At 54.3% G+C, this 26,734-nt stretch overlaps 4 protein-coding genes across 4 annotated transcripts in view; 3 read left to right on the forward strand and 1 right to left on the reverse strand.

The window, feature by feature from the left end:
- Window positions 1–719: 719 nt before the first annotated feature.
- On the forward strand, window positions 720–7,922 carry LOC145527488 (uncharacterized). Its single transcript, XM_081545557.1, has 3 exons — window positions 720–4,171; window positions 4,571–4,883; window positions 5,194–7,922. The coding sequence occupies exons 1-3, from the start codon at window positions 3,761–3,763 to the stop codon at window positions 5,670–5,672; spliced, it is 1,203 nt and encodes a 400-aa protein (XP_081401683.1). The 5' UTR covers window positions 720–3,760; the 3' UTR covers window positions 5,673–7,922.
- LOC145527594 (uncharacterized) overlaps window positions 5,713–26,734 on the reverse strand; it is a 33,577-nt gene continuing 12,555 nt past the window's right edge. The window contains exons 6-10 of the mRNA XM_081545713.1: window positions 26,275–26,500; window positions 23,797–24,054; window positions 23,062–23,173; window positions 15,436–15,696; window positions 5,713–7,921 (exon numbers count right to left, since the gene is read on the reverse strand). Coding sequence (XP_081401839.1) covers window positions 7,903–7,921; window positions 15,436–15,696; window positions 23,062–23,173; window positions 23,797–24,054; window positions 26,275–26,476 — 852 coding nt within the window. The 5' untranslated portion in view covers window positions 26,477–26,500 and the 3' untranslated portion in view covers window positions 5,713–7,902. The remainder of the gene's footprint in view (window positions 7,922–15,435; window positions 15,697–23,061; window positions 23,174–23,796; window positions 24,055–26,274; window positions 26,501–26,734) is intronic.
- On the forward strand, window positions 11,603–13,411 carry LOC145527505 (uncharacterized). Its single transcript, XM_081545592.1, has 3 exons — window positions 11,603–11,795; window positions 12,195–12,507; window positions 12,759–13,411. The coding sequence occupies exons 1-3, from the start codon at window positions 11,661–11,663 to the stop codon at window positions 13,385–13,387; spliced, it is 1,077 nt and encodes a 358-aa protein (XP_081401718.1). The 5' UTR covers window positions 11,603–11,660; the 3' UTR covers window positions 13,388–13,411.
- Window positions 19,252–21,136, forward strand: LOC145527517 (uncharacterized). The gene is made up of 3 exons (XM_081545612.1): window positions 19,252–19,421; window positions 19,821–20,133; window positions 20,385–21,136. The coding sequence occupies exons 1-3, from the start codon at window positions 19,287–19,289 to the stop codon at window positions 21,011–21,013; spliced, it is 1,077 nt and encodes a 358-aa protein (XP_081401738.1). The 5' UTR covers window positions 19,252–19,286; the 3' UTR covers window positions 21,014–21,136.

Genomic DNA, 26,734 nt, shown 5'->3' on the forward strand with positions numbered 1-26,734 from the left:
GCTGGCCCGAAGAGATATCTCCTGAATCCAGCTTAAGCTGGAGTCTCCCAGGCTCATCTGGCATGTCTTCCCTGAAGTCTGCCAAAACCCACACCCTTGCATTTCCAGGGACTCCCCTTAGCCAGCTGGGCAGAAAACCCAGCATGCTTCAAACAAGCTGACAGACAAGCGGGAGAGGACTCACGGGCAGACGGCTTCCCTCAGGTCTCGGGTGGAGCTCTGGGACCACAGCAGCAACGGGCCATCCCAGCCCCTGGGCTCAGCAGCGCCCTCATTCTCAGGCCGGCGGCTCTGCCCTGAGGGGAGCAGGAACGTCACCAACTGCCGCAGGCGGACCTCAAGCCCCTCCCACTGCTGGAGCCTGACCTCCCCCGGCCCCACCCCTTCCCCTACCCCAGCAGGACGAGAGCTCGTCTTCCCCTGGCTTCCAACGTGAGGCCCGGCCCTGGGCCCCGATTGGGCACTGCCCCAGCCCGGAGCCAATCACAGTGGCCAGGGAGGTGGAACGCACCGATTGGCCAGGGCCAGGTCATGTGACCATACTCCCCAGGAAACTCAAAGATTACCAAGGTTCTCTAAGAAACCAATGAACAAAATTATCCACTAAAGGCAAACCATAATTTTTAATGAGGCCAATGTCACAGAAAAAGAAAATGCTCCACAATAAACTGCTCAAGGAAGCTACTAAATAAACTTTCAGAAAAGTTTAGTAGTTTTTTTTTTTTTTTAAATAGGGTGACGGAGAGCTATACCTTTCCCATCTATGTGAATTTAGGTTTAAACTAGATTTCCCTTGGCTATTATATAAGACAAAAAAACCCACATCACCCACTTTCACTCCCCCCCACCCCCAAAATGTGTTTTAATCTATTGAATTTTTGTGTCCTCAGTTGTGTCTGATTCACGGCAACTCACCAACTCTACACAGCCAGGCTCTTCCGTCCATGGAATTCAGGGCAATTTTTTCTGTCCCAGTAAATGCCCACCCTGGGTGATCCAAAGGCAAGGGCTCCGAGGCTCCTGAGAGACTAACTCCTTTCAGCTGAGCACAGAGCTGGCTCCTCACTGGGATGCCTGTGGCCTGGGGCTCCCAGAGGGGAGAGCAGCACTCGCCCCACCGTGTGGTCACTGCTGGAAGTGCAGGCTGCTCCTCACTCCCCCTTGACAGTGTCCCTGAGGGCAGAACAGTGTGAATCGAATCAAGGTGGAAATGCAAACTCCAATGCAACCAACCTTCCCACAAGATCTCCAAAACCACTCAGGAACAGGGAATTGGAAACTGCAGGGGATGACATGAATGGAGATGGAGACTTGACACCTTACACCGAGTTCACTTCCAGTTATCCCTAGACAAACTTTCCATGAAAACTTGTCACAAATCTAGAAGAACAATGAGCAGAAACCGGACACGTGCTTTGAGTCTTCACACACAAAACTAAAAGGCAGTCCACAAAAAAAACCCAGAGAATACAGTGGACTTTGCAAAATCAAAGATATCTACTGTGGGAAAGACCTCATGACAAAAGCAAAAGACAGGTCATACATCGCGAGACGAATGAGTGGAAACACAAAGCTTATCAAGGATGTGTCTCCAAACAGACAAAGAACGCCAACACAACAAGCCTGTGAAAACTAGGGAAAGGTCTGAAGGGACACCAGACGGAGGAAGACACACACAGAGTATCCCGGATGATGTCCAGCACTGAGGGCCTGAAGAAACAACAGTCTAGTTGCACCCCCTCAGGCCTGTGTGACCGTGGATGAGGCCTCTGTTTCCCGGTGGCTCTGAGACATGGACAGGGAGGAAGGGGAAGAGAAGTCACTTGCATTTCTAATACTCACAGCAAAGTCTTCCAATGAGAAGGGAATTATCACCCCCACTGACAATGCCATTCACTGAAGTGATATCCACGAGTCCATCTACCCCAGAAGGGAAGGATGGACCTGTTCTCACAAAACGGCGAGAGATGGAAGGAGGAAGATCAAGCCCACACCAATCACTGGAAAGAGAAGCTGTGCTCAGGGCTTGAAAGAATTCCTACTGGGAAAATCATGTCACAGCCCCACATGGCAATCCACAGCTTCCATGCTATTCCTCCCAAAATGCCAATGCATTTTCGCACCGAACAAAGAATTGCAAAAGGGGTACGGAAACAGAAAAGAGCCTACATTGTCAATACAATCCGACGAAAAAGCCCCGATACGGACATCCAAGGTTGTGTGAAAGGAAATTAGACGACCAAACTAGGATCCTCAGGAGAGTATCGGAGAAGGCAATGGCGACCCACTCCAGTACTCTTGCCTGGAAAATGTCCTGGACGGAGGAGCCTGGTAGGCTACAGGCCATGGGGTCTTGCAGAGTCAGACACGACTGAAGTGACTTAGCCGCAGCAGCAGCAGCAGGACAGTATGCTATTGGGAATACAACAACACACACAGATCCAGATCGATGGAATAAAGTTGAGGGTCCAGAAACAAACCCCAGCATCCATGGTCAACTCATCTCTGACACAGACGGTGAGAATATCCAAATGGGAACAAGAAAGCCTCTTCAATCAATGTCCATGGGAAAACCAGACAGCTACATCTGAAGAACGCTATTGGGTTTGATCTCATACCACCTCAATATCGGGGAAAAACCTCACCCTAAAGACTGATGTCATGAGATAGCTAGAAAGAAGCGTAGATCAAAGGCTCCTTAACATCAGAGTCTCCTTGCCATTTGCTGGGCGGAGGTCGAAATGGGTCTCTTCAAGTAAGGGAAAGAGGTAAACGAAGTACACCACTGGGTTTCCATCCAATGGAACCTATTCACAACAGAGAGGCTAAGCATTCACAAATGCAAAAGATAGGAAACGGAACACGAGAGACTCCTTGCAAGTGGTGTATCTGAGAAGGGGTTCATATGGAAAGAGACGAAGAATGCACAGCACTCAGATTCCAAGAAACACCACCACCACCCTTGACCCTTCCCCCATGACCAACTCTGACCTAAAGCCTTTCTCTCCCTCTAACCTATCCCTAAAACATAACCCTCATCTAATCATATACATGTGCATCCCTAGCATCCATCCATCCATCCACACACGAGAGAGAAAGAGGAAGACACAGACGGAATTGAGAAAGGAAAAGAGAGGGACACAGCCAGAGAGAGACACGGAACCAAAGAGAGGAAAGGAGTCGATGGTCCAGACTATTCCTCAATCTGTCTCGAAGGTAGAAGCAATGACAGCGCCCTTCCACCCCAGAAGGGGGAAAAGGACGGAAGGTTTGGAGAGGAAAAGACAAGAACGCAGGGAGCCATTAGAAGCTCAGCCACCCGCAGAAGCCGAGCTGGGACCCTTGAACAGAATCTCAATGGAAACAGAGGACCAGAAAGTTGGCTACTCTTTTCTATAAGAGAGGGAGACCTTCGAGTCTTCCTTTCGGTCCTCCAACTTGGATGCGGGGTCTCAAAACAGTCAGGAGGGGGAGTGCCTTTTCCTGGGTTCCACGGCGCATCCAGGCCTCGTTCTGCCCCATTCTGTGCTGTGTCAGCCCTGGATGGAATCTTTCTTTCTGAAGTCTCAGCGCACGAGCTCCACGTGATATCGGCCCCAGGTGGAAAGGCATGGAGCTGCTCGTAGGCCGACAGACCTAGGAAGCAGATGGGAGAATGACCCCCACTCTGCAGATGGAGAGACTGGGGCAACCCTGAGGGGCATATGCTTGTCCAGGGCCACACCACTTATGAGAAGAAGGAGCCTGGTCTGAGAGCAGCATGGTCCTCGGAGCTCAGGCCCTGGCTGAACCCAGGCCTCCCCAGGGCTGTGGGCTGGGCCGTGTGGGTGTCATTGTGCCTGCACATGGCCTAAGGGGGGTGGTCGAGCAGTCAGAAACCCAGAGATTCCCTTGGGAAGTTTTGAGGAAGGGACCTCAGCACGAACCCCAGGAAATGATGTCACCTGCCGGCAACAGAACCCAACAGAACCCGCAATCCGGGTATCCAGGCCTCCAGAGCGGAGAGGAGCCCCCAGCCAGATCACTTGCTGCCAAGATGTTCTGCTGTTTGCCCCTGCCCAGAGGCCGGGGCCTCAGGAGAGCTCACAGGCAGTGTGCGTGGGCACCCTGTCGACGTTGGCTCAGGACACCCCCGAGAGGCCTCTGGCCCTTTGCCCGGAGAAACAGAAAGGTAACACGGGGAGCCCCAGGCCGGGCCAGGCCACCTCTCCCATGCCACCCGGAAACACCGGGTCCTTTGCCTGTGTGTGGGGATGCGGGTTTCTCGGGCTGTGTCTCCCTCAAGGAAGCCCAGGCGGATGTGGGGTCAGAAGCCTGTGGACAAGTTGTGCCCACACCCCAGGGGAGAGCAGGCTGGGCGGGATGGGGAGAGTGTGGGCAGCGCCGACCGGCCAGGCTGACCTCACACCCTCAGATGGGTCTCTTTCCTCCCGGGTGGGGATCTGAGCAGACACACGTCTCTGACCCTTCTGGGAAGAGAAGTTCGAGCAGGCAGAAGCAGCGGCTCCACTGGCCAGGCCCAGCTCGGAAAACTCCCAGCATGGCTGGCTGACGGTCACTGTCGTTGCAGAGCTTCCCACGTGATGAGGCCGAGGACGGGGACACCCCATCCAGCTCCCAGAGGGAGGGGTCGGAGCACCACCCGCCCGCCCGTGAGGCCCAGTGCAGGCTCCAGGTCAGCGTGCCCACGGAGGCATCAGCCCCACCGGGGGAGACGCGGAGGTGGGGAAGGCCTGCTGCCGAGACACCGCCCAGGATACAGCCGGCGGCCCAGTCTGAGGCTTCCACGGAGCTCAGCACACCCGGCTCCGACCCAGAGTCCAGAGAACCCCGGCCTCTGAGGCACCAGGAGGACCTGGAGCCCAGCACGCCACAGCACAGAGGTGAGGACGCTGGGGCTGGTGCACGGGAGTGTGTGGGGAGGGGTGCTGAGCTACACAGGGACGAGTCCTCGAAAGCTGCTGCTGGGCCTGCAGCAAGCGCTGGCCTCACACCCCCCGCCCCCCATCTTGCACACTTCAGTCCCAAAAGACATCTGACGCTGGGTATTCTTTGGGAACCTCTTGGAAGGTTTCTGTCCCGGGGTACGCACATGCCAAGGCTGGCCTGTGGGCAAACTTTGCTTCTCCCCCAGCTCTAGCACTGGCCTCCAACTGGAACCAGGCTCCCCTTCCCAGACCTGTCCCCACACAGGTGGTGGCTCCAGGTGCAGGACCCAGGGATCCACCGAGGGCAGATGGAGAAGCGAGACTTGCCCTCGCAGAGACACCAGGCCAGCTGGGTACTGGCCAGCACACCGGGCAGATCGGATCTCCGTGCCTGCAGGACCCCCAGCCCCAGGCACTGATGTCCCACCCCCTCAGCGAGAACCTCCACCTCCACGTGCACCTCTACCTGCTCGGGCTTTGGCAAGAGAACCCGAGGCAGAGGAAGAGTCACCGCCTCGGCAGGGAGAGCCTGCCCTGGCTCCCGCGCAACACCCAGACGCCCACGATGACTCACCCAGCCCTGCAGGGAGAAAGAGCCCCCGCTCTGGACAGAGACCCAGAGCCCTTACCGGAAACACCACGTCCAGGGGAGCGGTCGGCTCTGCAGCCTCCATCCCTGTCTGCTCACCGTGGATGCCGGCAACTCGGTCTGCCCCCAGGGGACATGGAGTTCCTTTCCCCTGAACTGCTTTGCATGTGGTTTGTTTCCACCTTTCTGGTGATGTTTTATTTTTTGTATGGTTTCCTGTATATTTGTTGGTTAAGTTGGGATTAGTAAACTGTTTCATCATTGTTGCAATCTGGGAACACTGTTGTGTAACTCTGGTGATACTGTGTTACCATCACCACTTTGTAGTTTCAGACCCGTTCCATCTTTATGCCCCACCCCCCAACAAAGCCTGGATTCAAGGCAAGCACGCCCTGTTCATCCCTCCCCCCGATCCTGAACACAATTTCATCTTTTCTTTCTGCATTCCTTCCTATATTCTTGGTGTCCCCAATCAGTGACTCTCAGCGAAATGACTGAAGGAGTGTTTTTCGGACTCTCCACCTACTGTAAGACTCCATTGGAGAGTTCTCATTTTTATGTCATTTGAACTAGCCTTTGATAGCTGAAAGGACGGTGTACGTCCTTTCAAGATACCATGTGCCAAACGAAGCCCTTTTGGCAACTGCCATCATTATCTCCAGGCAGGCATTGCTGTTTGAAGGGTGACATCTCAGCCAGAAGGCAGAGGCTGAGCTCCTCTTGTTGCACCAGCTCCCAAAAGAAGCCAAGAAAGGGAGCTGGAACAACAAACCACCCCCATGCCCAGGAAAGCGTTCTTCATGACAGAAGGCTAGAAAATGACCCAACATCCTTGTGGCCCAGAACCACTCTAGAAAATCACTGTTCCATAAAAAAGAGAAACACATGGGAAGTTCCAAGGAGAGGCAATGCCCATGGCCAGTGTACTTGAGAGACGGCCTGACCGCTCCGGGGAAGACACGCACCGACGGAACCCCTTGGGAAACAGCAGTGATAGTCCTCACCGTCGTAAGGGTTTCCTCTGGGGACAACCTGCCCTGGGCACCACACGAGGGAGCAGACCGGCTTCTCTTCCTCTGCCCCCACACCATTCACTCATGAAGGCAGCTCAGGTGTTCTCATGCCCTGCCTGCCTGCCTGCCTGGCTCATCCGTGAGCTGTGACCACCTCCAGGCTAGGACTCCACCTTTTCCTCTCTGTGTACCGTGAATCTGCACACAGTGGGCTTTCAGAACCTTAGGAGACTTGAGCCATTCCCGCTCGAGCCAGAACCCTCCCCAGGAAGGAAAACAGCTGTGGAGTCATTTTGGCCCCAGCACTGGTTCCGAAAGCCTGGCGGCTCCTACAGCCTCTACGGTGTGAAGAGGGAGGTCCCTTTTGACAGAGCTTTCCGGCTCTCAGATCTAAGCTGTTGTTTCACTGTCAGCTGTGTCTTCCGTTGCAGCCAGGTGGGCCACGCTGCTCCAAAGGAGCTCACAAGCTGAGTTTCAAGGGAGGACAGGGATGGCTACAACGTGCTGCAAACTGAGTGAGGGTCCCCACAATCCTCAGCAAAGGTCTGTGGTGTGCAAGTGGGGAGTAGAGGGCCCCCAAGTTCCAAAGGAAGGGAGGTAGTCGGGAGCTAAAGCCCTTGGCTGCTGTGGTAGCAGCTGCAGATGGCAGCCCGTCCACAGTGCACTTCAAATGAGGTCATATGAGCGGGACTCTGGAAATGGCTCCGAAATCGAGAGAAAGGGGTCAGGGTATGTGGGAATCCGGCGGGGGTGGGGGGTGGATGAAGGAAGGTGTCCCTCCTCTCTCCAGTGCAATTTGGTTTGGTGAGTCTCAAAGCTACCAGATGGCACTTCCCAAGTCAGGCCCCCGCAGGAATCAGGGTGGGCTGCCTGCCTCGGGCCCTGCCACAGGGACAAGCCACACCAGTGGCCTCCCTGAGCTCCAATGGCCGGATCTGGGGGGTTCTGTCTGGGTGCACACCTCCTTGCTGTGGCCAAGTTCCCCCCTTCTCTGAGCACCAGCTTCATCCTCTCGAATGAGGACATCAATTGCTACCTTGGCACGTTACTCTCTTCATCCTGTGAAGACTCATTAGGCTTATCCTACAATTACTAGCTGGCCCGAAGAGATATCTCCTGAATCCAGCTTAAGCTGGAGTCTCCCAGGCTCATCTGGCATGTCTTCCCTGAAGTCTGCCAAAACCCACACCCTTGCATTTCCAGGGACTCCCCTTAGCCAGCTGGGCAGAAAACCCAGCATGCTTCAAACAAGCTGACAGACAAGCGGGAGAGGACTCACGGGCAGACGGCTTCCCTCAGGTCTCGGGTGGAGCTCTGGGACCACAGCAGCAACGGGCCATCCCAGCCCCTGGGCTCAGCAGCGCCCTCATTCTCAGGCCGGCGGCTCTGCCCTGAGGGGAGCAGGAACGTCACCAACTGCCGCAGGCGGACCTCAAGCCCCTCCCACTGCTGGAGCCTGACCTCCCCCGGCCCCACCCCTTCCCCTACCCCAGCAGGACGAGAGCTCGTCTTCCCCTGGCTTCCAACGTGAGGCCCGGCCCTGGGCCCCGATTGGGCACTGCCCCAGCCCGGAGCCAATCACAGTGGCCAGGGAGGTGGAACGCACCGATTGGCCAGGGCCAGGTCATGTGACCATACTCCCCAGGAAACTCAAAGATTACCAAGGTTCTCTAAGAAACCAATGAACAAAATTATCCACTAAAGGCAAACCATAATTTTTAATGAGGCCAATGTCACAGAAAAAAAAAATGCTCCACAATAAACTGCTCAAGGAAGCTACTAAATAAACTTTCAGAAAAGTTTAGTAGTTTTTTTTTTTTTTAAATAGGGTGACGGAGAGCTATACCTTTCCCATCTATGTGAATTTAGGTTTAAACTAGATTTCCCTTGGCTATTATATAAGACAAAAAAACCCACATCACCCACTTTCACTCCCCCCCACCCCCAAAATGTGTTTTAATCTATTGAATTTTTGTGTCCTCAGTTGTGTCTGATTCACGGCAACTCACCAACTCTACACAGCCAGGCTCTTCCGTCCATGGAATTCAGGGCAATTTTTTCTGTCCCAGTAAATGCCCACCCTGGGTGATCCAAAGGCAAGGGCTCCGAGGCTCCTGAGAGACTAACTCCTTTCAGCTGAGCACAGAGCTGGCTCCTCACTGGGATGCCTGTGGCCTGGGGCTCCCAGAGGGGAGAGCAGCACTCGCCCCACCGTGTGGTCACTGCTGGAAGTGCAGGCTGCTCCTCACTCCCCCTTGACAGTGTCCCTGAGGGCAGAACAGTGTGAATCGAATCAAGGTGGAAATGCAAACTCCAATGCAACCAACCTTCCCACAAGATCTCCAAAACCACTCAGGAACAGGGAATTGGAAACTGCAGGGGATGACATGAATGGAGATGGAGACTTGACACCTTACACCGAGTTCACTTCCAGTTATCCCTAGACAAACTTTCCATGAAAACTTGTCACAAATCTAGAAGAACAATGAGCAGAAACCGGACACGTGCTTTGAGTCTTCACACACAAAACTAAAAGGCAGTCCACAAAAAAAACCCAGAGAATACAGTGGACTTTGCAAAATCAAAGATATCTACTGTGGGAAAGACCTCATGACAAAAGCAAAAGACAGGTCATACATCGCGAGACGAATGAGTGGAAACACAAAGCTTATCAAGGATGTGTCTCCAAACAGACAAAGAACGCCAACACAACAAGCCTGTGAAAACTAGGGAAAGGTCTGAAGGGACACCAGACGGAGGAAGACACACACAGAGTATCCCGGATGATGTCCAGCACTGAGGGCCTGAAGAAACAACAGTCTAGTTGCACCCCCTCAGGCCTGTGTGACCGTGGATGAGGCCTCTGTTTCCCGGTGGCTCTGAGACATGGACAGGGAGGAAGGGGAAGAGAAGTCACTTGCATTTCTAATACTCACAGCAAAGTCTTCCAATGAGAAGGGAATTATCACCCCCACTGACAATGCCATTCACTGAAGTGATATCCACGAGTCCATCTACCCCAGAAGGGAAGGATGGACCTGTTCTCACAAAACGGCGAGAGATGGAAGGAGGAAGATCAAGCCCACACCAATCACTGGAAAGAGAAGCTGTGCTCAGGGCTTGAAAGAATTCCTACTGGGAAAATCATGTCACAGCCCCACATGGCAATCCACAGCTTCCATGCTATTCCTCCCAAAATGCCAATGCATTTTCGCACCGAACAAAGAATTGCAAAAGGGGTACGGAAACAGAAAAGAGCCTACATTGTCAATACAATCCGACGAAAAAGCCCCGATACGGACATCCAAGGTTGTGTGAAAGGAAATTAGACGACCAAACTAGGATCCTCAGGAGAGTATCGGAGAAGGCAATGGCGACCCACTCCAGTACTCTTGCCTGGAAAATGTCCTGGACGGAGGAGCCTGGTAGGCTACAGGCCATGGGGTCTTGCAGAGTCAGACACGACTGAAGTGACTTAGCCGCAGCAGCAGCAGCAGGACAGTATGCTATTGGGAATACAACAACACACACAGATCCAGATCGATGGAATAAAGTTGAGGGTCCAGAAACAAACCCCAGCATCCATGGTCAACTCATCTCTGACACAGACGGTGAGAATATCCAAATGGGAACAAGAAAGCCTCTTCAATCAATGTCCATGGGAAAACCAGACAGCTACATCTGAAGAACGCTATTGGGTTTGATCTCATACCACCTCAATATCGGGGAAAAACCTCACCCTAAAGACTGATGTCATGAGATAGCTAGAAAGAAGCGTAGGTCAAAGGCTCCTTAACATCAGAGTCTCCTTGCCATTTGCTGGGCGGAGGTCGAAATGGGTCTCTTCAAGTAAGGGAAAGAGGTAAACGAAGTACACCACTGGGTTTCCATCCAATGGAACCTCTTCACAACAGAGAGGCTAAGCATTCACAAATGCAAAAGATAGGAAACGGAACACGAGAGACTCCTTGCAAGTGGTGTATCTGAGAAGGGGTTCATATGGAAAGAGACGAAGAATGCACAGCACTCAGATTCCAAGAAACACCACCACCACCCTTGACCCTTCCCCCATGACCAACTCTGACCTAAAGCCTTTCTCTCCCTCTAACCTATCCCTAAAACATAACCCTCATCTAATCATATACATGTGCATCCCTAGCATCCATCCATCCATCCACACACGAGAGAGAAAGAGGAAGACACAGACGGAATTGAGAAAGGAAAAGAGAGGGACACAGCCAGAGAGAGACACGGAACCAAAGAGAGGAAAGGAGTCGATGGTCCAGACTATTCCTCAATCTGTCTCGAAGGTAGAAGCAATGACAGCGCCCTTCCACCCCAGAAGGGGGAAAAGGACGGAAGGTTTGGAGAGGAAAAGACAAGAACGCAGGGAGCCATTAGAAGCTCAGCCACCCGCAGAAGCCGAGCTGGGACCCTTGAACAGAATCTCAATGGAAACAGAGGACCAGAAAGTTGGCTACTCTTTTCTATAAGAGAGGGAGACCTTCGAGTCTTCCTTTCGGTCCTCCAACTTGGATGCGGGGTCTCAAAACAGTCAGGAGGGGGAGTGCCTTTTCCTGGGTTCCACGGCGCATCCAGGCCTCGTTCTGCCCCATTCTGTGCTGTGTCAGCCCTGGATGGAATCTTTCTTTCTGAAGTCTCAGCGCACGAGCTCCACGTGATATCGGCCCCAGGTGGAAAGGCATGGAGCTGCTCGTAGGCCGACAGACCTAGGAAGCAGATGGGAGAATGACCCCCACTCTGCAGATGGAGAGACTGGGGCAACCCTGAGGGGCATATGCTTGTCCAGGGCCACACCACTTATGAGAAGAAGGAGCCTGGTCTGAGAGCAGCATGGTCCTCGGAGCTCAGGCCCTGGCTGAACCCAGGCCTCCCCAGGGCTGTGGGCTGGGCCGTGTGGGTGTCATTGTGCCTGCACATGGCCTAAGGGGGGTGGTCGAGCAGTCAGAAACCCAGAGATTCCCTTGGGAAGTTTTGAGGAAGGGACCTCAGCACGAACCCCAGGAAATGATGTCACCTGCCGGCAACAGAACCCAACAGAACCCGCAATCCGGGTATCCAGGCCTCCAGAGCGGAGAGGAGCCCCCAGCCAGATCACTTGCTGCCAAGATGTTCTGCTGTTTGCCCCTGCCCAGAGGCCGGGGCCTCAGGAGAGCTCACAGGCAGTGTGCGTGGGCACCCTGTCGACGTTGGCTCAGGACACCCCCGAGAGGCCTCTGGCCCTTTGCCCGGAGAAACAGAAAGGTAACACGGGGAGCCCCAGGCCGGGCCAGGCCACCTCTCCCATGCCACCCGGAAACACCGGGTCCTTTGCCTGTGTGTGGGGATGCGGGTTTCTCGGGCTGTGTCTCCCTCAAGGAAGCCCAGGCGGATGTGGGGTCAGAAGCCTGTGGACAAGTTGTGCCCACACCCCAGGGGAGAGCAGGCTGGGCGGGATGGGGAGAGTGTGGGCAGCGCCGACCGGCCAGGCTGACCTCACACCCTCAGATGGGTCTCTTTCCTCCCGGGTGGGGATCTGAGCAGACACACGTCTCTGACCCTTCTGGGAAGAGAAGTTCGAGCAGGCAGAAGCAGCGGCTCCACTGGCCAGGCCCAGCTCGGAAAACTCCCAGCATGGCTGGCTGACGGTCACTGTCGTTGCAGAGCTTCCCACGTGATGAGGCCGAGGACGGGGACACCCCATCCAGCTCCCAGAGGGAGGGGTCGGAGCACCACCCGCCCGCCCGTGAGGCCCAGTGCAGGCTCCAGGTCAGCGTGCCCACGGAGGCATCAGCCCCACCGGGGGAGACGCGGAGGTGGGGAAGGCCTGCTGCCGAGACACCGCCCAGGATACAGCCGGCGGCCCAGTCTGAGGCTTCCACGGAGCTCAGCACACCCGGCTCCGACCCAGAGTCCAGAGAACCCCGGCCTCTGAGGCACCAGGAGGACCTGGAGCCCAGCACGCCACAGCACAGAGGTGAGGACGCTGGGGCTGGTGCACGGGAGTGTGTGGGGAGGGGTGCTGAGCTACACAGGGACGAGTCCTCGAAAGCTGCTGCTGGGCCTGCAGCAAGCGCTGGCCTCACACCCCCCGCCCCCCATCTTGCACACTTCAGTCCCAAAAGACATCTGACGCTGGGTATTCTTTGGGAACCTCTTGGAAGGTTTCTGTCCCGGGGTACGCACATGCCAAGGCTGGCCTGTGGGCAAACTTTGCTTCTCCCCCAGCTCTAGCACTGGCCTCCAACTGGAACCAGGCTCCACTTCCCAGACCTGTCCCCACACAGGTGGTGGCTCCAGGTGCAGGACCCAGGGATCCACCGAGGGCAGATGGAGAAGCGAGACTTGCCCTCGCAGAGACACCAGGCCAGCTGGGTACTGGCCAGCACACCGGGCAGATCGGATCTCCGTGCCTGCAGGACCCCCAGCCCCAGGCACTGATGTCCCACCCCCTCAGCGAGAACCTCCACCTCCACGTGCACCTCTACCTGCTCGGGCTTTGGCAAGAGAACCCGAGGCAGAGGAAGAGTCACCGCCTCGGCAGGGAGAGCCTGCCCTGGCTCCCGCGCAACACCCAGACGCCCACGATGACTCACCCAGCCCTGCAGGGAGAAAGAGCCCCCGCTCTGGACAGAGACCCAGAGCCCTTACCGGAAACACCACGTCCAGGGGAGCGGTCGGCTCTGCAGCCTCCATCCCTGTCTGCTCACCGTGGATGCCGGCAACTCGGTCTGCCCCCAGGGGACATGGAGTTCCTTTCCCCTGAACTGCTTTGCATGTGGTTTGTTTCCACCTTTCTGGTGATGTTTTATTTTTTGTATGGTTTCCTGTATTTTTGTTGGTTAAGTTGGGATTAGTAAACTGTTTCATCATTGTTGCAATCTGGGAACACTGTTGTGTAACTCTGGTGATACTGTGTTACCATCACCACTTTGTAGTTTCAGACCCGTTCCATCTTTATGCCCCACCCCCCAACAAAGCCTGGATTCAAGGCAAGCACGCCCTGTTCATCCCTCCCCCCGATCCTGAACACAATTTCATCTTTTCTTTCTGCATTCCTTCCTATATTCTTGGTGTCCCCAATCAGTGACTCTCAGCGAAATGACTGAAGGAGTGTTTTTCGGACTCTCCACCTACTGTAAGACTCCATTGGAGAGTTCTCATTTTTATGTCATTTGAACTAGCCTTTGATAGCTGAAAGGACGGTGTACGTCCTTTCAAGATACCATGTGCCAAACGAAGCCCTTTTGGCAACTGCCATCATTATCTCCAGGCAGGCATTGCTGTTTGAAGGGTGACATCTCAGCCAGAAGGCAGAGGCTGAGCTCCTCTTGTTGCACCAGCTCCCAAAAGAAGCCAAGAAAGGGAGCTGGAACAACAAACCACCCCCATGCCCAGGAAAGCGTTCTTCATGACAGAAGGCTAGAAAATGACCCAACATCCTTGTGGCCCAGAACCACTCTAGAAAATCACTGTTCCATAAAAAAGAGAAACACATGGGAAGTTCCAAGGAGAGGCAATGCCCATGGCCAGTGTACTTGAGAGACGGCCTGACCGCTCCGGGGAAGACACGCACCGACGGAACCCCTTGGGAAACAGCAGTGATAGTCCTCACCGTCGTAAGGGTTTCCTCTGGGGACAACCTGCCCTGGGCACCACACGAGGGAGCAGACCGGCTTCTCTTCCTCTGCCCCCACACCATTCACTCATGAAGGCAGCTCAGGTGTTCTCATGCCCTGCCTGCCTGCCTGCCTGGCTCATCCGTGAGCTGTGACCACCTCCAGGCTAGGACTCCACCTTTTCCTCTCTGTGTACCGTGAATCTGCACACAGTGGGCTTTCAGAACCTTAGGAGACTTGAGCCATTCCCGCTCGAGCCAGAACCCTCCCCAGGAAGGAAAACAGCTGTGGAGTCATTTTGGCCCCAGCACTGGTTCCGAAAGCCTGGCGGCTCCTACAGCCTCTACGGTGTGAAGAGGGAGGTCCCTTTTGACAGAGCTTTCCGGCTCTCAGATCTAAGCTGTTGTTTCACTGTCAGCTGTGTCTCTTCCGTTGCAGCCAGGTGGGCCACGCTGCTCCAAAGGAGCTCACAAGCTGAGTTTCAAGGGAGGACAGGGATGGCTACAACGTGCTGCAAACTGAGTGAGGGTCCCCACAATCCTCAGCAAAGGTCTGTGGTGTGCAAGTGGGGAGTAGAGGGCCCCCAAGTTCCAAAGGAAGGGAGGTAGTCGGGAGCTAAAGCCCTTGGCTGCTGTGGTAGCAGCTGCAGATGGCAGCCCGTCCACAGTGCACTTCAAATGAGGTCATATGAGCGGGACTCTGGAAATGGCTCCGAAATCGAGAGAAAGGGGTCAGGGTATGTGGGAATCCGGCGGGGGTGGGGGGTGGATGAAGGAAGGTGTCCCTCCTCTCTCCAGTGCAATTTGGTTTGGTGAGTCTCAAAGCTACCAGATGGCACTTCCCAAGTCAGGCCCCCGCAGGAATCAGGGTGGGCTGCCTGCCTCGGGCCCTGCCACAGGGACAAGCCACACCAGTGGCCTCCCTGAGCTCCAATGGCCGGATCTGGGGGGTTCTGTCTGGGTGCACACCTCCTTGCTGTGGCCAAGTTCCCCCCTTCTCTGAGCACCAGCTTCATCCTCTCGAATGAGGACATCAATTGCTACCTTGGCACGTTACTCTCTTCATCCTGTGAAGACTCATTAGGCTTATCCTACAATTACTAGCTGGCCCGAAGAGATATCTCCTGAATCCAGCTTAAGCTGGAGTCTCCCAGGCTCATCTGGCATGTCTTCCCTGAAGTCTGCCAAAACCCACACCCTTGCATTTCCAGGGACTCCCCTTAGCCAGCTGGGCAGAAAACCCAGCATGCTTCAAACAAGCTGACAGACAAGCGGGAGAGGACTCACGGGCAGACGGCTTCCCTCAGGTCTCGGGTGGAGCTCTGGGACCACAGCAGCAACGGGCCATCCCAGCCCCTGGGCTCAGCAGCGCCCTCATTCTCAGGCCGGCGGCTCTGCCCTGAGGGGAGCAGGAACGTCACCAACTGCCGCAGGCGGACCTCAAGCCCCTCCCACTGCTGGAGCCTGACCTCCCCCGGCCCCACCCCTTCCCCTACCCCAGCAGGACGAGAGCTCGTCTTCCCCTGGCTTCCAACGTGAGGCCCGGCCCTGGGCCCCGATTGGGCACTGCCCCAGCCCGGAGCCAATCACAGTGGCCAGGGAGGTGGAACGCACCGATTGGCCAGGGCCAGGTCATGTGACCATACTCCCCAGGAAACTCAAAGATTACCAAGGTTCTCTAAGAAACCAATGAACAAAATTATCCACTAAAGGCAAACCATAATTTTTAATGAGGCCAATGTCACAGAAAAAAAAAAATGCTCCACAATAAACTGCTCAAGGAAGCTACTAAATAAACTTTCAGAAAAGTTTAGTAGTTTTTTTTTTTTTTAAATAGGGTGACGGAGAGCTATACCTTTCCCATCTATGTGAATTTAGGTTTAAACTAGATTTCCCTTGGCTATTATATAAGACAAAAAAACCCACATCACCCACTTTCACTCCCCCCCACCCCCAAAATGTGTTTTAGTCTATTGAATTTTTGTGTCCTCAGTTGTGTCTGATTCACGGCAACTCACCAACTCTACACAGCCAGGCTCTTCCGTCCATGGAATTCAGGGCAATTTTTTCTGTCCCAGTAAATGCCCACCCTGGGTGATCCAAAGGCAAGGGCTCCGAGGCTCCTGAGAGACTAACTCCTTTCAGCTGAGCACAGAGCTGGCTCCTCACTGGGATGCCTGTGGCCTGGGGCTCCCAGAGGGGAGAGCAGCACTCGCCCCACCGTGTGGTCACTGCTGGAAATGCAGGCTGCTCCTCACTCCCCCTTGACAGTGTCCCTGAGGGCAGAACAGTGTGAATCGAATCAAGGTGGAAATGCAAACTCCAATGCAACCAACCTTCCCACAAGGTCTCCAAAACCACTCAGGAACAGGGAATTGGAAACTGCAGGGGATGACATGAATGGAGATGGAGACTTGACACCTTACACCGAGTTCACTTCCAGTTATCCCTAGACAAACTTTCCATGAAAACTTGTCACAAATCTAGAAGAACAATGAGCAGAAACCGGACACGTGCTTTGAGTCTTCACACACAAAACTAAAAGGCAGTCCACAAAAAAAACCCAGAGAATACAGTGGACTTTGCAAAATCAAAGATATCTACTGTGGGAAAACCTCATGACAAAAGCAAAAGACAGGTCATACATCGCGAGACGAATGAGTGGAAACACAAAGCTTATCAAGGATGTGTCTCCAAACAGACAAAGAACGCCAACACAACAAGCCTGTGAAAACTAGGGAAAGGTCTGAAGGGACACCAGACGGAGGAAGACACACACAGAGTATCCCGGATGATGTCCAGCACTGAGGGCCTGAAGAAACAACAGTCTAGTTGCACCCCCTCAGGCCTGTGTGACCGTGGATGAGGCCTCTGTTTCCCGGTGGCTCTGAGACATGGACAGGGAGGAAGGGGAAGAGAAGTCACTTGCATTTCTAATACTCACAGCAAAGTCTTCCAATGAGAAGGGAATTATCACCCCCACTGCCAATGCCATTCACTGAAGTGATACCCACGAGTCCATCTACCCCAGAAGGGAAGGATGGACCTGTTCTCACAAAACGGCGAGAGATGGAAGGAGGAAGATCAAGCCCACACCAATCACTGGAAAGAGAAGCTGTGCTCAGGGCTTGAAAGAATTCCTATTGGGAAAATCATGTCACAGCCCCACATGGCAATCCACAGCTTCCATGCTATTCCTCCCAAAATGCCAATGCATTTTCGCACCGAACAAAGAATTGCAAAAGGGGTACGGAAACAGAAAAGAGCCTACATTGTCAATACAATCCGACGAAAAAGCCCCGATACGGACATCCAAGGTTGTGTGAAAGGAAATTAGACGACCAAACTAGGATCCTCAGGAGAGTATCGGAGAAGGCAATGGCGACCCACTCCAGTACTCTTGCCTGGAAAATGTCCTGGACGGAGGAGCCTGGTAGGCTGCAGGCCACGGGGTCATGCAGAGTCAGACACGACTGAAGTGACTTAGCCGCAGCAGCAGCAGCAGGACAGTATGCTATTGGGAATACAACAACACACACAGATCCAGATCGATGGAATAAAGTTGAGGGTCCAGAAACAAACCCCAGCATCCATGGTCAACTCATCTCTGACACAGACGGGGAGAATATCCAAATGGGAACAAGAAAGCCTCTTCAATCAATGTCCATGGGAAAACCAGACAGCTACATCTGAAGAACGCTATTGGTTTTGATCTCATACCACCTCAATATCGGGGAAAAACCTCACCCTAAAGACTGATGTCATGAGATAGCTAGAAAGAAGCGTAGGTCAAAGGCTCCTTAACATCACAGTCTCCTTGCCATTTGCTGGGCGGAGGTCGAAATGGGTCTCTTCAAGTAAGGGAAAGAGGTAAACGAAGTACACCACTGGGTTTCCATCCAATGGAACCTCTTCACAACAGAGAGGCTAAGCATTCACAAATGCAAAAGATAGGAAACGGAACACGAGAGACTCCTTGCAAGTGGTGTATCTGAGAAGGGGTTCATATGGAAAGAGACAAAGAATGCACAGCACTCAGATTCCAAGAAACACCACCACCACCCTTGACCCTTCCCCCATGACCAACTCTGACCTAAAGCCTTTCTCTCCCTCTAACCTATCCCTAAAACATAACCCTCATCTAATCATATACATGTGCATCCCTAGCATCCATCCATCCATCCACACACGAGAGAGAAAGAGGAAGACACAGACGGAATTGAGAAAGGAAAAGAGAGGGACACAGCCAGAGAGAGACACGGAACCAAAGAGAGGAAAGGAGTCGATGGTCCAGACTTTTCCTCAATCTGTCTCGAAGGTAGAAGCAATGACAGCGCCCTTCCACCCCAGAAGGGGGAAAAGGACGGAAGGTTTGGAGAGGAAAAGACAAGAACGCAGGGAGCCATTAGAAGCTCAGCCACCCGCAGAAGCCGAGCTGGGACCCTTGAACAGAATCTCAATGGAAACAGAGGACCAGAAAGTTGGCTACTCTTTTCTATAAGAGAGGGAGACCTTCGAGTCTTCCTTTCGGTCCTCCAACTTGGATGCGGGGTCTCAAAACAGTCAGGAGGGGGAGTGCCTTTTCCTGGGTTCCACGGCGCATCCAGGCCTCGTTCTGCCCCATTCTGTGCTGTGTCAGCCCTGGATGGAATCTTTCTTTCTGAAGTCTCAGCGCACGAGCTCCACGTGATATCGGCCCCAGGTGGAAAGGCATGGAGCTGCTCGTAGGCCGACAGACCTAGGAAGCAGATGGGAGAATGACCCCCACTCTGCAGATGGAGAGACTGGGGCAACCCTGAGGGGCATATGCTTGTCCAGGGCCACACCACTTATGAGAAGAAGGAGCCTGGTCTGAGAGCAGCATGGTCCTCGGAGCTCAGGCCCTGGCTGAACCCAGGCCTCCCCAGGGCTGTGGGCTGGGCCGTGTGGGTGTCATTGTGCCTGCACATGGCCTAAGGGGGGTGGTCGAGCAGTCAGAAACCCAGAGATTCCCTTGGGAAGTTTTGAGGAAGGGACCTCAGCACGAACCCCAGGAAATGATGTCACCTGCCGGCAACAGAACCCAACAGAACCCGCAATCCGGGTATCCAGGCCTCCAGAGCGGAGAGGAGCCCCCAGCCAGATCACTTGCTGCCAAGATGTTCTGCTGTTTGCCCCTGCCCAGAGGCCGGGGCCTCAGGAGAGCTCACAGGCAGTGTGCGTGGGCACCCTGTCGACGTTGGCTCAGGACACCCCCGAGAGGCCTCTGGCCCTTTGCCCGGAGAAACAGAAAGGTAACACGGGGAGCCCCAGGCCGGGCCAGGCCACCTCTCCCATGCCACCCGGAAACACCGGGTCCTTTGCCTGTGTGGGGGGATGCGGGTTTCTCGGGCTGTGTCTCCCTCAAGGAAGCCCAGGCGGATGTGGGGTCAGAAGCCTGTGGACAAGTTGTGTCCACACCCCAGGGGAGAGCAGGCTGGGCGGGATGGGGAGAGTGTGGGCAGCGCCGACCGGCCAGGCTGACCTCACACCCTCAGATGGGTCTCTTTCCTCCCGGGTGGGGATCTGAGCAGACACACGTCTCTGACCCTTCTGGGAAGAGAAGTTCGAGCAGGCAGAAGCAGCGGCTCCACTGGCCAGGCCCAGCTCGGAAAACTCCCAGCATGGCTGGCTGACGGTCACTGTCGTTGCAGAGCTTCCCACGTGATGAGGCCGAGGACGGGGACACCCCATCCAGCTCCCAGAGGGAGGGGTCGGAGCACCACCCCCCCGCCCGTGAGGCCCAGTGCAGGCTCCAGGTCAGCGTGCCCACGGAGGCATCAGCCCCACCGGGGGAGACGCGGAGGTGGGGAAGGCCTGCTGCCGAGACACCGCCCAGGATACAGCCGGCGGCCCAGTCTGAGGCTGCCACGGAGCTCAGCACACCCGGCTCCGACCCAGAGTCCAGAGAACCCCGGCCTCTGAGGCACCAGGAGGACCTGGAGCCCAGCACGCCAGAGCACAGAGGTGAGGACGCTGGGGCTGGTGCACGGGAGTGTGTGGGGAGGGGTGCTGAGCTACACAGGGACGAGTCCTCGAAAGCTGCTGCTGGGCCTGCAGCAAGCGCTGGCCTCACACCCCCCGCCCCCCATCTTGCACACTTCAGTCCCAAAAGACATCTGACGCTGGGTATTCTTTGGGAACCTCTTGGAAGGTTTCTGTCCCGGGGTACGCACATGCCAAGGCTGGCCTGTGGGCAAACTTTGCTTCTCCCCCAGCTCTAGCACTGGCCTCCAACTGGAACCAGGCTCCACTTCCCAGACCTGTCCCTAAAGAGGTGGTGGCTCCAGGTGCAGGACCCAGGGATCCACCGAGGGCAGATGGAGAAGCGAGACTTGCCCTCGCAGAGACACCAGGCCAGCTGGGTACTGGCCAGCACACCGGGCAGATCGGATCTCCGTGCCTGCAGGACCCCCAGCCCCAGGCACTGATGTCCCACCCCCTCAGCGAGAACCTCCACCTCCACGTGCACCTCTACCTGCTCGGGCTTTGGCAAGAGAACCCGAGGCAGAGGAAGAGTCACCGCCTCGGCAGGGAGAGCCTGCCCTGGCTCCCGCGCAACACCCAGACGCCCACGATGACTCACCCAGCCCTGCAGGGAGAAAGAGCCCCCGCTCTGGACAGAGACCCAGAGCCCTTACCGGAAACACCACGTCCAGGGGAGCGGTCGGCTCTGCAGCCTCCATCCCTGTCTGCTCACCGTGGATGCCGGCAACTCGGTCTGCCCCCAGGGGACATGGAGTTCCTTTCCCCTGAACTGCTTTGCATGTGGTTTGTTTCCACCTTTCTGGTGATGTTTTATTTTTTGTATGGTTTCCTGTATTTTTGTTGGTTAAGTTGGGATTAGTAAACTGTTTCATCATTGTTGCAATCTGGGAACACTGTTGTGTAACTCTGGTGATACTGTGTTACCATCACCACTTTGTAGTTTCAGACCCGTTCCATCTTTATGCCCCACCCCCCAACAAAGCCTGGATTCAAGGCAAGCACGCCCTGTTCATCCCTCCCCCCGATCCTGAACACAATTTCATCTTTTCTTTCTGCATTCCTTCCTATATTCTTGGTGTCCCCAATCAGTGACTCTCAGCGAAATGACTGAAGGAGTGTTTTTCGGACTCTCCACCTACTGTAAGACTCCATTGGAGAGTTCTCATTTTTATGTCATTTGAACTAGCCTTTGATAGCTGAAAGGACGGTGTACGTCCTTTCAAGATACCATGTGCCAAACGAAGCCCTTTTGGCAACTGCCATCATTATCTCCAGGCAGGCATTGCTGTTTGAAGGGTGACATCTCAGCCAGAAGGCAGAGGCTGAGCTCCTCTTGTTGCACCAGCTCCCAAAAGAAGCCAAGAAAGGGAGCTGGAACAACAAACCACCCCCATGCCCAGGAAAGCGTTCTTCATGACAGAAGGCTAGAAAATGACCCAACATCCTTGTGGCCCAGAACCACTCTAGAAAATCACTGTTCCATAAAAAAGAGAAACACATGGGAAGTTCCAAGGAGAGGCAATGCCCATGGCCAGTGTACTTGAGAGACGGCCTGACCGCTCCGGGGAAGACACGCACCGACGGAACCCCTTGGGAAACAGCAGTGATAGTCCTCACCGTCGTAAGGGTTTCCTCTGGGGACAACCTGCCCTGGGCACCACACGAGGGAGCAGACCGGCTTCTCTTCCTCTGCCCCCACACCATTCACTCATGAAGGCAGCTCAGGTGTTCTCATGCCCTGCCTGCCTGCCTGCCTGGCTCATCCGTGAGCTGTGACCACCTCCAGGCTAGGACTCCACCTTTTCCTCTCTGTGTACCGTGAATCTGCACACAGTGGGCTTTCAGAACCTTAGGAGACTTGAGCCATTCCCACTCGAGCCAGAACCCTCCCCAGGAAGGAAAACAGCTGTGGAGTCATTTTGGCCCCAGCACTGGTTCCGAAAGCCTGGCGGCTCCTACAGCCTCTACGGTGTGAAGAGGGAGGTCCCTTTTGACAGAGCTTTCCGGCTCTCAGATCTAAGCTGTTGTTTCACTGTCAGCTGTGTCTCTTCCGTTGCAGCCAGGTGGGCCACGCTGCTCCAAAGGAGCTCACAAGCTGAGTTTCAAGGGAGGACAGGGATGGCTACAACGTGCTGCAAACTGAGTGAGGGTCCCCACAATCCTCAGCAAAGGTCTGTGGTGTGCAAGTGGGGAGTAGAGGGCCCCCAAGTTCCAAAGGAAGGGAGGTAGTCGGGAGCTAAAGCCCTTGGCTGCTGTGGTAGCAGCTGCAGATGGCAGCCCGTCCACAGTGCACTTCAAATGAGGTCATATGAGCGGGACTCTGGAAATGGCTCCGAAATCGAGAGAAAGGGGTCAGGGTATGTGGGAATCCGGCGGGGGTGGGGGGTGGATGAAGGAAGGTGTCCCTCCTCTCTCCAGTGCAATTTGGTTTGGTGAGTCTCAAAGCTACCAGATGGCACTTCCCAAGTCAGGCCCCCGCAGGAATCAGGGTGGGCTGCCTGCCTCGGGCCCTGCCACAGGGACAAGCCACACCAGTGGCCTCCCTGAGCTCCAATGGCCGGATCTGGGGGGTTCTGTCTGGTTGCACACCTCCTTGCTGTGGCCAAGTTCCCCCCTTCTCTGAGCACCAGCTTCATCCTCTCGAATGAGGACATCGATTGCTACCTTGGCACGTTACTCTCTTCATCCTGTGAAGACTCATTAGGCTTATCCTACAATTACTAGCTGGCCCGAAGAGATATCTCCTGAATCCAGCTTAAGCTGGAGTCTCCCAGGCTCATCTGGCATGTCTTCCCTGAAGTCTGCCAAAACCCACACCCTTGCATTTCCAGGGACTCCCCTTAGCCAGCTGGGCAGAAAACCCAGCATGCTTCAAACAAGCTGACAGACAAGCGGGAGAGGACTCACGGGCAGACGGCTTCCCTCAGGTCTCGGGGGGAGCTCTGGGACCACAGCAGCAACGGGCCATCCCAGCCCCTGAGCTCAGCAGCGCCCTCATTCTCAGGCCGGCGGCTCTGCCCTGAGGGGAGCAGGAACGTCACCAACTGCCGCAGGCGGACCTCAAGCCCCTCCCACTGCTGGAGCCTGACCTGCCCCGGCCCCACCCCTTCCCCTACCCCAGCAGGACGAGAGCTCGTCTTCCCCTGGCTTCCAACGTGAGGCCCGGCCCTGGGCCCCGATTGGGCACTGCCCCAGCCCGGAGCCAATCACAGTGGCCAGGGAGGTGGAACGCACCGATTGGCCAGGGCCAGGTCATGTGACCATACTCCCCAGGAAACTCAAAGATAACCAAGGTTCTCTAAGAAACCAATGAACAAAATTATCCAGTAAAGGCAAACCTTAATTTTTAATGAGGACAATGTCACAGAAAAAAAAAAAAATGCTCCACAATAAACTGCTCAAGGAAGCTACTAAATAAACTTTCAGAAAAGTTTAGTAGTTTTTTTTTTTTTTTTAAATAGGTTGACGGAGAGCTATACCTTTCCCATCTATGTGAATTTAGGTTTAAACTAGATTTCCCTTGGCTATTATATAAGACAAAAAAACCCACATCACCCACTTTCACTCCCCCCCACCCCCAAAATGTGTTTTAATCTATTGAATTTTTGTGTCCTCAGTTGTGTCTGATTCACGGCAACTCACCAACTCTACACAGCCAGGCTCTTCCATCCATGGAATTCAGGGCAATTTTTTCTGTCCCAGTAAATGCCCACCCTGGGTGATCCAAAGGCAAGGGCTCCGAGGCTCCTGAGAGACTAACTCCTTTCAGCTGAGCACAGAGCTGGCTCCTCACTGGGATGCCTGTGGCCTGGGGCTCCCAGAGGGGAGAGCAGCACTCGCCCCACCGTGTGGTCACTGCTGGAAATGCAGGCTGCTCCTCACTCCCCCTTGACAGTGTCCCTGAGGGCAGAACAGTGTGAATCGAATCAAGGTGGAAATGCAAACTCCAATGCAACCAACCTTCCCACAAGGTCTCCAAAACCACTCAGGAACAGGGAATTGGAAACTGCAGGGGATGACATGAATGGAGATGGAGACTTGACACCTTACACCGAGTTCACTTCCAGTTATCCCTAGACAAACTTTCCATGAAAACTTGTCACAAATCTAGAAGAACAATGAGCAGAAACCGGACACGTGCTTTGAGTCTTCACACACAAAACTAAAAGGCAGTCCACAAAAAAAACCCAGAGAATACAGTGGACTTTGCAAAATCAAAGATATCTACTGTGGGAAAACCTCATGACAAAAGCAAAAGACAGGTCATACATCGCGAGACGAATGAGTGGAAACACAAAGCTTATCAAGGATGTGTCTCCAAACAGACAAAGAACGCCAACACAACAAGCCTGTGAAAACTAGGGAAAGGTCTGAAGGGACACCAGACGGAGGAAGACACACACAGAGTATCCCGGATGATGTCCAGCACTGAGGGCCTGAAGAAACAACAGTCTAGTTGCACCCCCTCAGGCCTGTGTGACCGTGGATGAGGCCTCTGTTTCCCGGTGGCTCTGAGACATGGACAGGGAGGAAGGGGAAGAGAAGTCACTTGCATTTCTAATACTCACAGCAAAGTCTTCCAATGAGAAGGGAATTATCACCCCCACTGACAATGCCATTCACTGAAGTGATACCCACGAGTCCATCTACCCCAGAAGGGAAGGATGGACCTGTTCTCACAAAACGGCGAGAGATGGAAGGAGGAAGATCAAGCCCACACCAATCACTGGAAAGAGAAGCTGTGCTCAGGGCTTGAAAAAATTCCTATTGGGAAAATCATGTCACAGCCCCACATGGCAATCCACAGCTTCCATGCTATTCCTCCCAAAATGCCAATGCATTTTCACACCGAACAAAGAATTGCAAAAGGGGTACGGAAACAGAAAAGAGCCTACATTGTCAATACAATCCGACGAAAAAGCCCCGATACGGACATCCAAGGTTGTGTGAAAGGAAATTAGACGACCAAACTAGGATCCTCAGGAGAGTATCGGAGAAGGCAATGGCGACCCACTCCAGTACTGTTGCCTGGAAAATGTCCTGGACGGAGGAGCCTGGTAGGCTGCAGGCCATGGGGTCATGCAGAGTCAGACACGACTGAAGTGACTTAGCCGCAGCAGCAGCAGCAGGACAGTATGCTATTGGGAATACAACAACACACACAGATCCAGATCGATGGAATAAAGTTGAGGGTCCAGAAACAAACCCCAGCATCCATGGTCAACTCATCTCTGACACAGACGGGGAGAATATCCAAATGGGAACAAGAAAGCCTCTTCAATCAATGTCCATGGGAAAACCAGACAGCTACATCTGAAGAACGCTATTGGGTTTGATCTCATACCACCTCAATATCGGGGAAAAACCTCACCCTAAAGACTGAGGTCATGAGATAGCTAGAAAGAAGCGTAGGTCAAAGGCTCCTTAACATCAGAGTCTCCTTGCCATTTGCTGGGCGGAGGTCGAAATGGGTCTCTTCAAGTAAGGGAAAGAGGTAAACGAAGTACACCACTGGGTTTCCATCCAATGGAACCTCTTCACAACAGAGAGGCTAAGCATTCACAAATGCAAAAGATAGGAAACGGAACACGAGAGACATCTGAGAAGGGGTTCATATGGAAAGAGATGAAGAATGCACAGCACTCAGATTCCAAGAAACACCACCACCACCCTTGACCCTTCCCCCATGACCAACTCTGACCTAAAGCCTTTCTCTCCCTCTAACCTATCCCTAAAACATAACCCTCATCTAATCATATACATGTGCATCCCTAGCATCCATCCATCCATCCACACACGAGAGAGAAAGAGGAAGACACAGACGGAATTGAGAAAGGAAAAGAGAGGGACACAGCCAGAGAGAGACACGGAACCAAAGAGAGGAAAGGAGTCGATGGTCCAGACTTTTCCTCAATCTGTCTCGAAGGTAGAAGCAATGACAGCGCCCTTCCACCCCAGAAGGGGGAAAAGGACGGAAGGTTTGGAGAGGAAAAGACAAGAACGCAGGGAGCCATTAGAAGCTCAGCCACCCGCAGAAGCCGAGCTGGGACCCTTGAACAGAATCTCAATGGAAACAGAGGACCAGAAAGTTGGCTACTCTTTTCTGTAAGAGAGGGAGACCTTCGAGTCTTCCTTTCGGTCCTCCAACTTGGATGCGGGGTCTCAAAACAGTCAGGAGGGGGAGTGCCTTTTCCTGGGTTCCACGGCGCATCCAGGCCTCGTTCTGCCCCATTCTGTGCTGTGTCAGCCCTGGATGGAATCTTTCTTTCTGAAGTCTCAGCGCACGAGCTCCACGTGATATCGGCCCCAGGTGGAAAGGCATGGAGCTGCTCGTAGGCCGACAGACCTAGGAAGCAGATGGGAGAATGACCCCCACTCTGCAGATGGAGAGACTGGGGCAACCCTGAGGGGCATATGCTTGTCCAGGGCCACACCACTTATGAGAAGAAGGAGCCTGGTCTGAGAGCAGCATGGTCCTCGGAGCTCAGGCCCTGGCTGAACCCAGGCCTCCCCAGGGCTGTGGGCTGGGCCGTGTGGGTGTCATTGTGCCTGCACATGGCCTAAGGGGGGTGGTCGAGCA

This window comes from Giraffa tippelskirchi, chromosome 11, assembly GCF_054371585.1.
Source record: "Giraffa tippelskirchi isolate mGirTip1 chromosome 11, T2T-mGirTip1v1.2.pri, whole genome shotgun sequence".
NCBI classification, from domain to species: domain Eukaryota; kingdom Metazoa; phylum Chordata; class Mammalia; order Artiodactyla; family Giraffidae; genus Giraffa; species Giraffa tippelskirchi.

What these genes read in the sequence shown, in the direction of transcription:
- LOC145527488 (XM_081545557.1), top strand. Translation starts at nt 3,761, where the DNA reads ATGGTCCTCGGAGCTCAGGCCCTGGCTGAACCCAGGCCTCCCCAGGGC. An exon ending in TTGCCCGGAGAAACAGAAAG is followed by an intron (nt 4,172 to 4,570) that starts GTAACACGGGGA and finishes CTGTCGTTGCAG; the next exon opens with AGCTTCCCACGTGATGAGGC. An exon ending in CAGCACGCCACAGCACAGAG is followed by an intron (nt 4,884 to 5,193) that starts GTGAGGACGCTG and finishes GTCCCCACACAG; the next exon opens with GTGGTGGCTCCAGGTGCAGG.
- LOC145527505 (XM_081545592.1), top strand. Translation starts at nt 11,661, where the DNA reads ATGTTCTGCTGTTTGCCCCTGCCCAGAGGCCGGGGCCTCAGGAGAGCT. An exon ending in TTGCCCGGAGAAACAGAAAG is followed by an intron (nt 11,796 to 12,194) that starts GTAACACGGGGA and finishes CTGTCGTTGCAG; the next exon opens with AGCTTCCCACGTGATGAGGC. An exon ending in CAGCACGCCACAGCACAGAG is followed by an intron (nt 12,508 to 12,758) that starts GTGAGGACGCTG and finishes CTTCTCCCCCAG; the next exon opens with CTCTAGCACTGGCCTCCAAC.
- LOC145527517 (XM_081545612.1), top strand. Translation starts at nt 19,287, where the DNA reads ATGTTCTGCTGTTTGCCCCTGCCCAGAGGCCGGGGCCTCAGGAGAGCT. An exon ending in TTGCCCGGAGAAACAGAAAG is followed by an intron (nt 19,422 to 19,820) that starts GTAACACGGGGA and finishes CTGTCGTTGCAG; the next exon opens with AGCTTCCCACGTGATGAGGC. An exon ending in CAGCACGCCAGAGCACAGAG is followed by an intron (nt 20,134 to 20,384) that starts GTGAGGACGCTG and finishes CTTCTCCCCCAG; the next exon opens with CTCTAGCACTGGCCTCCAAC.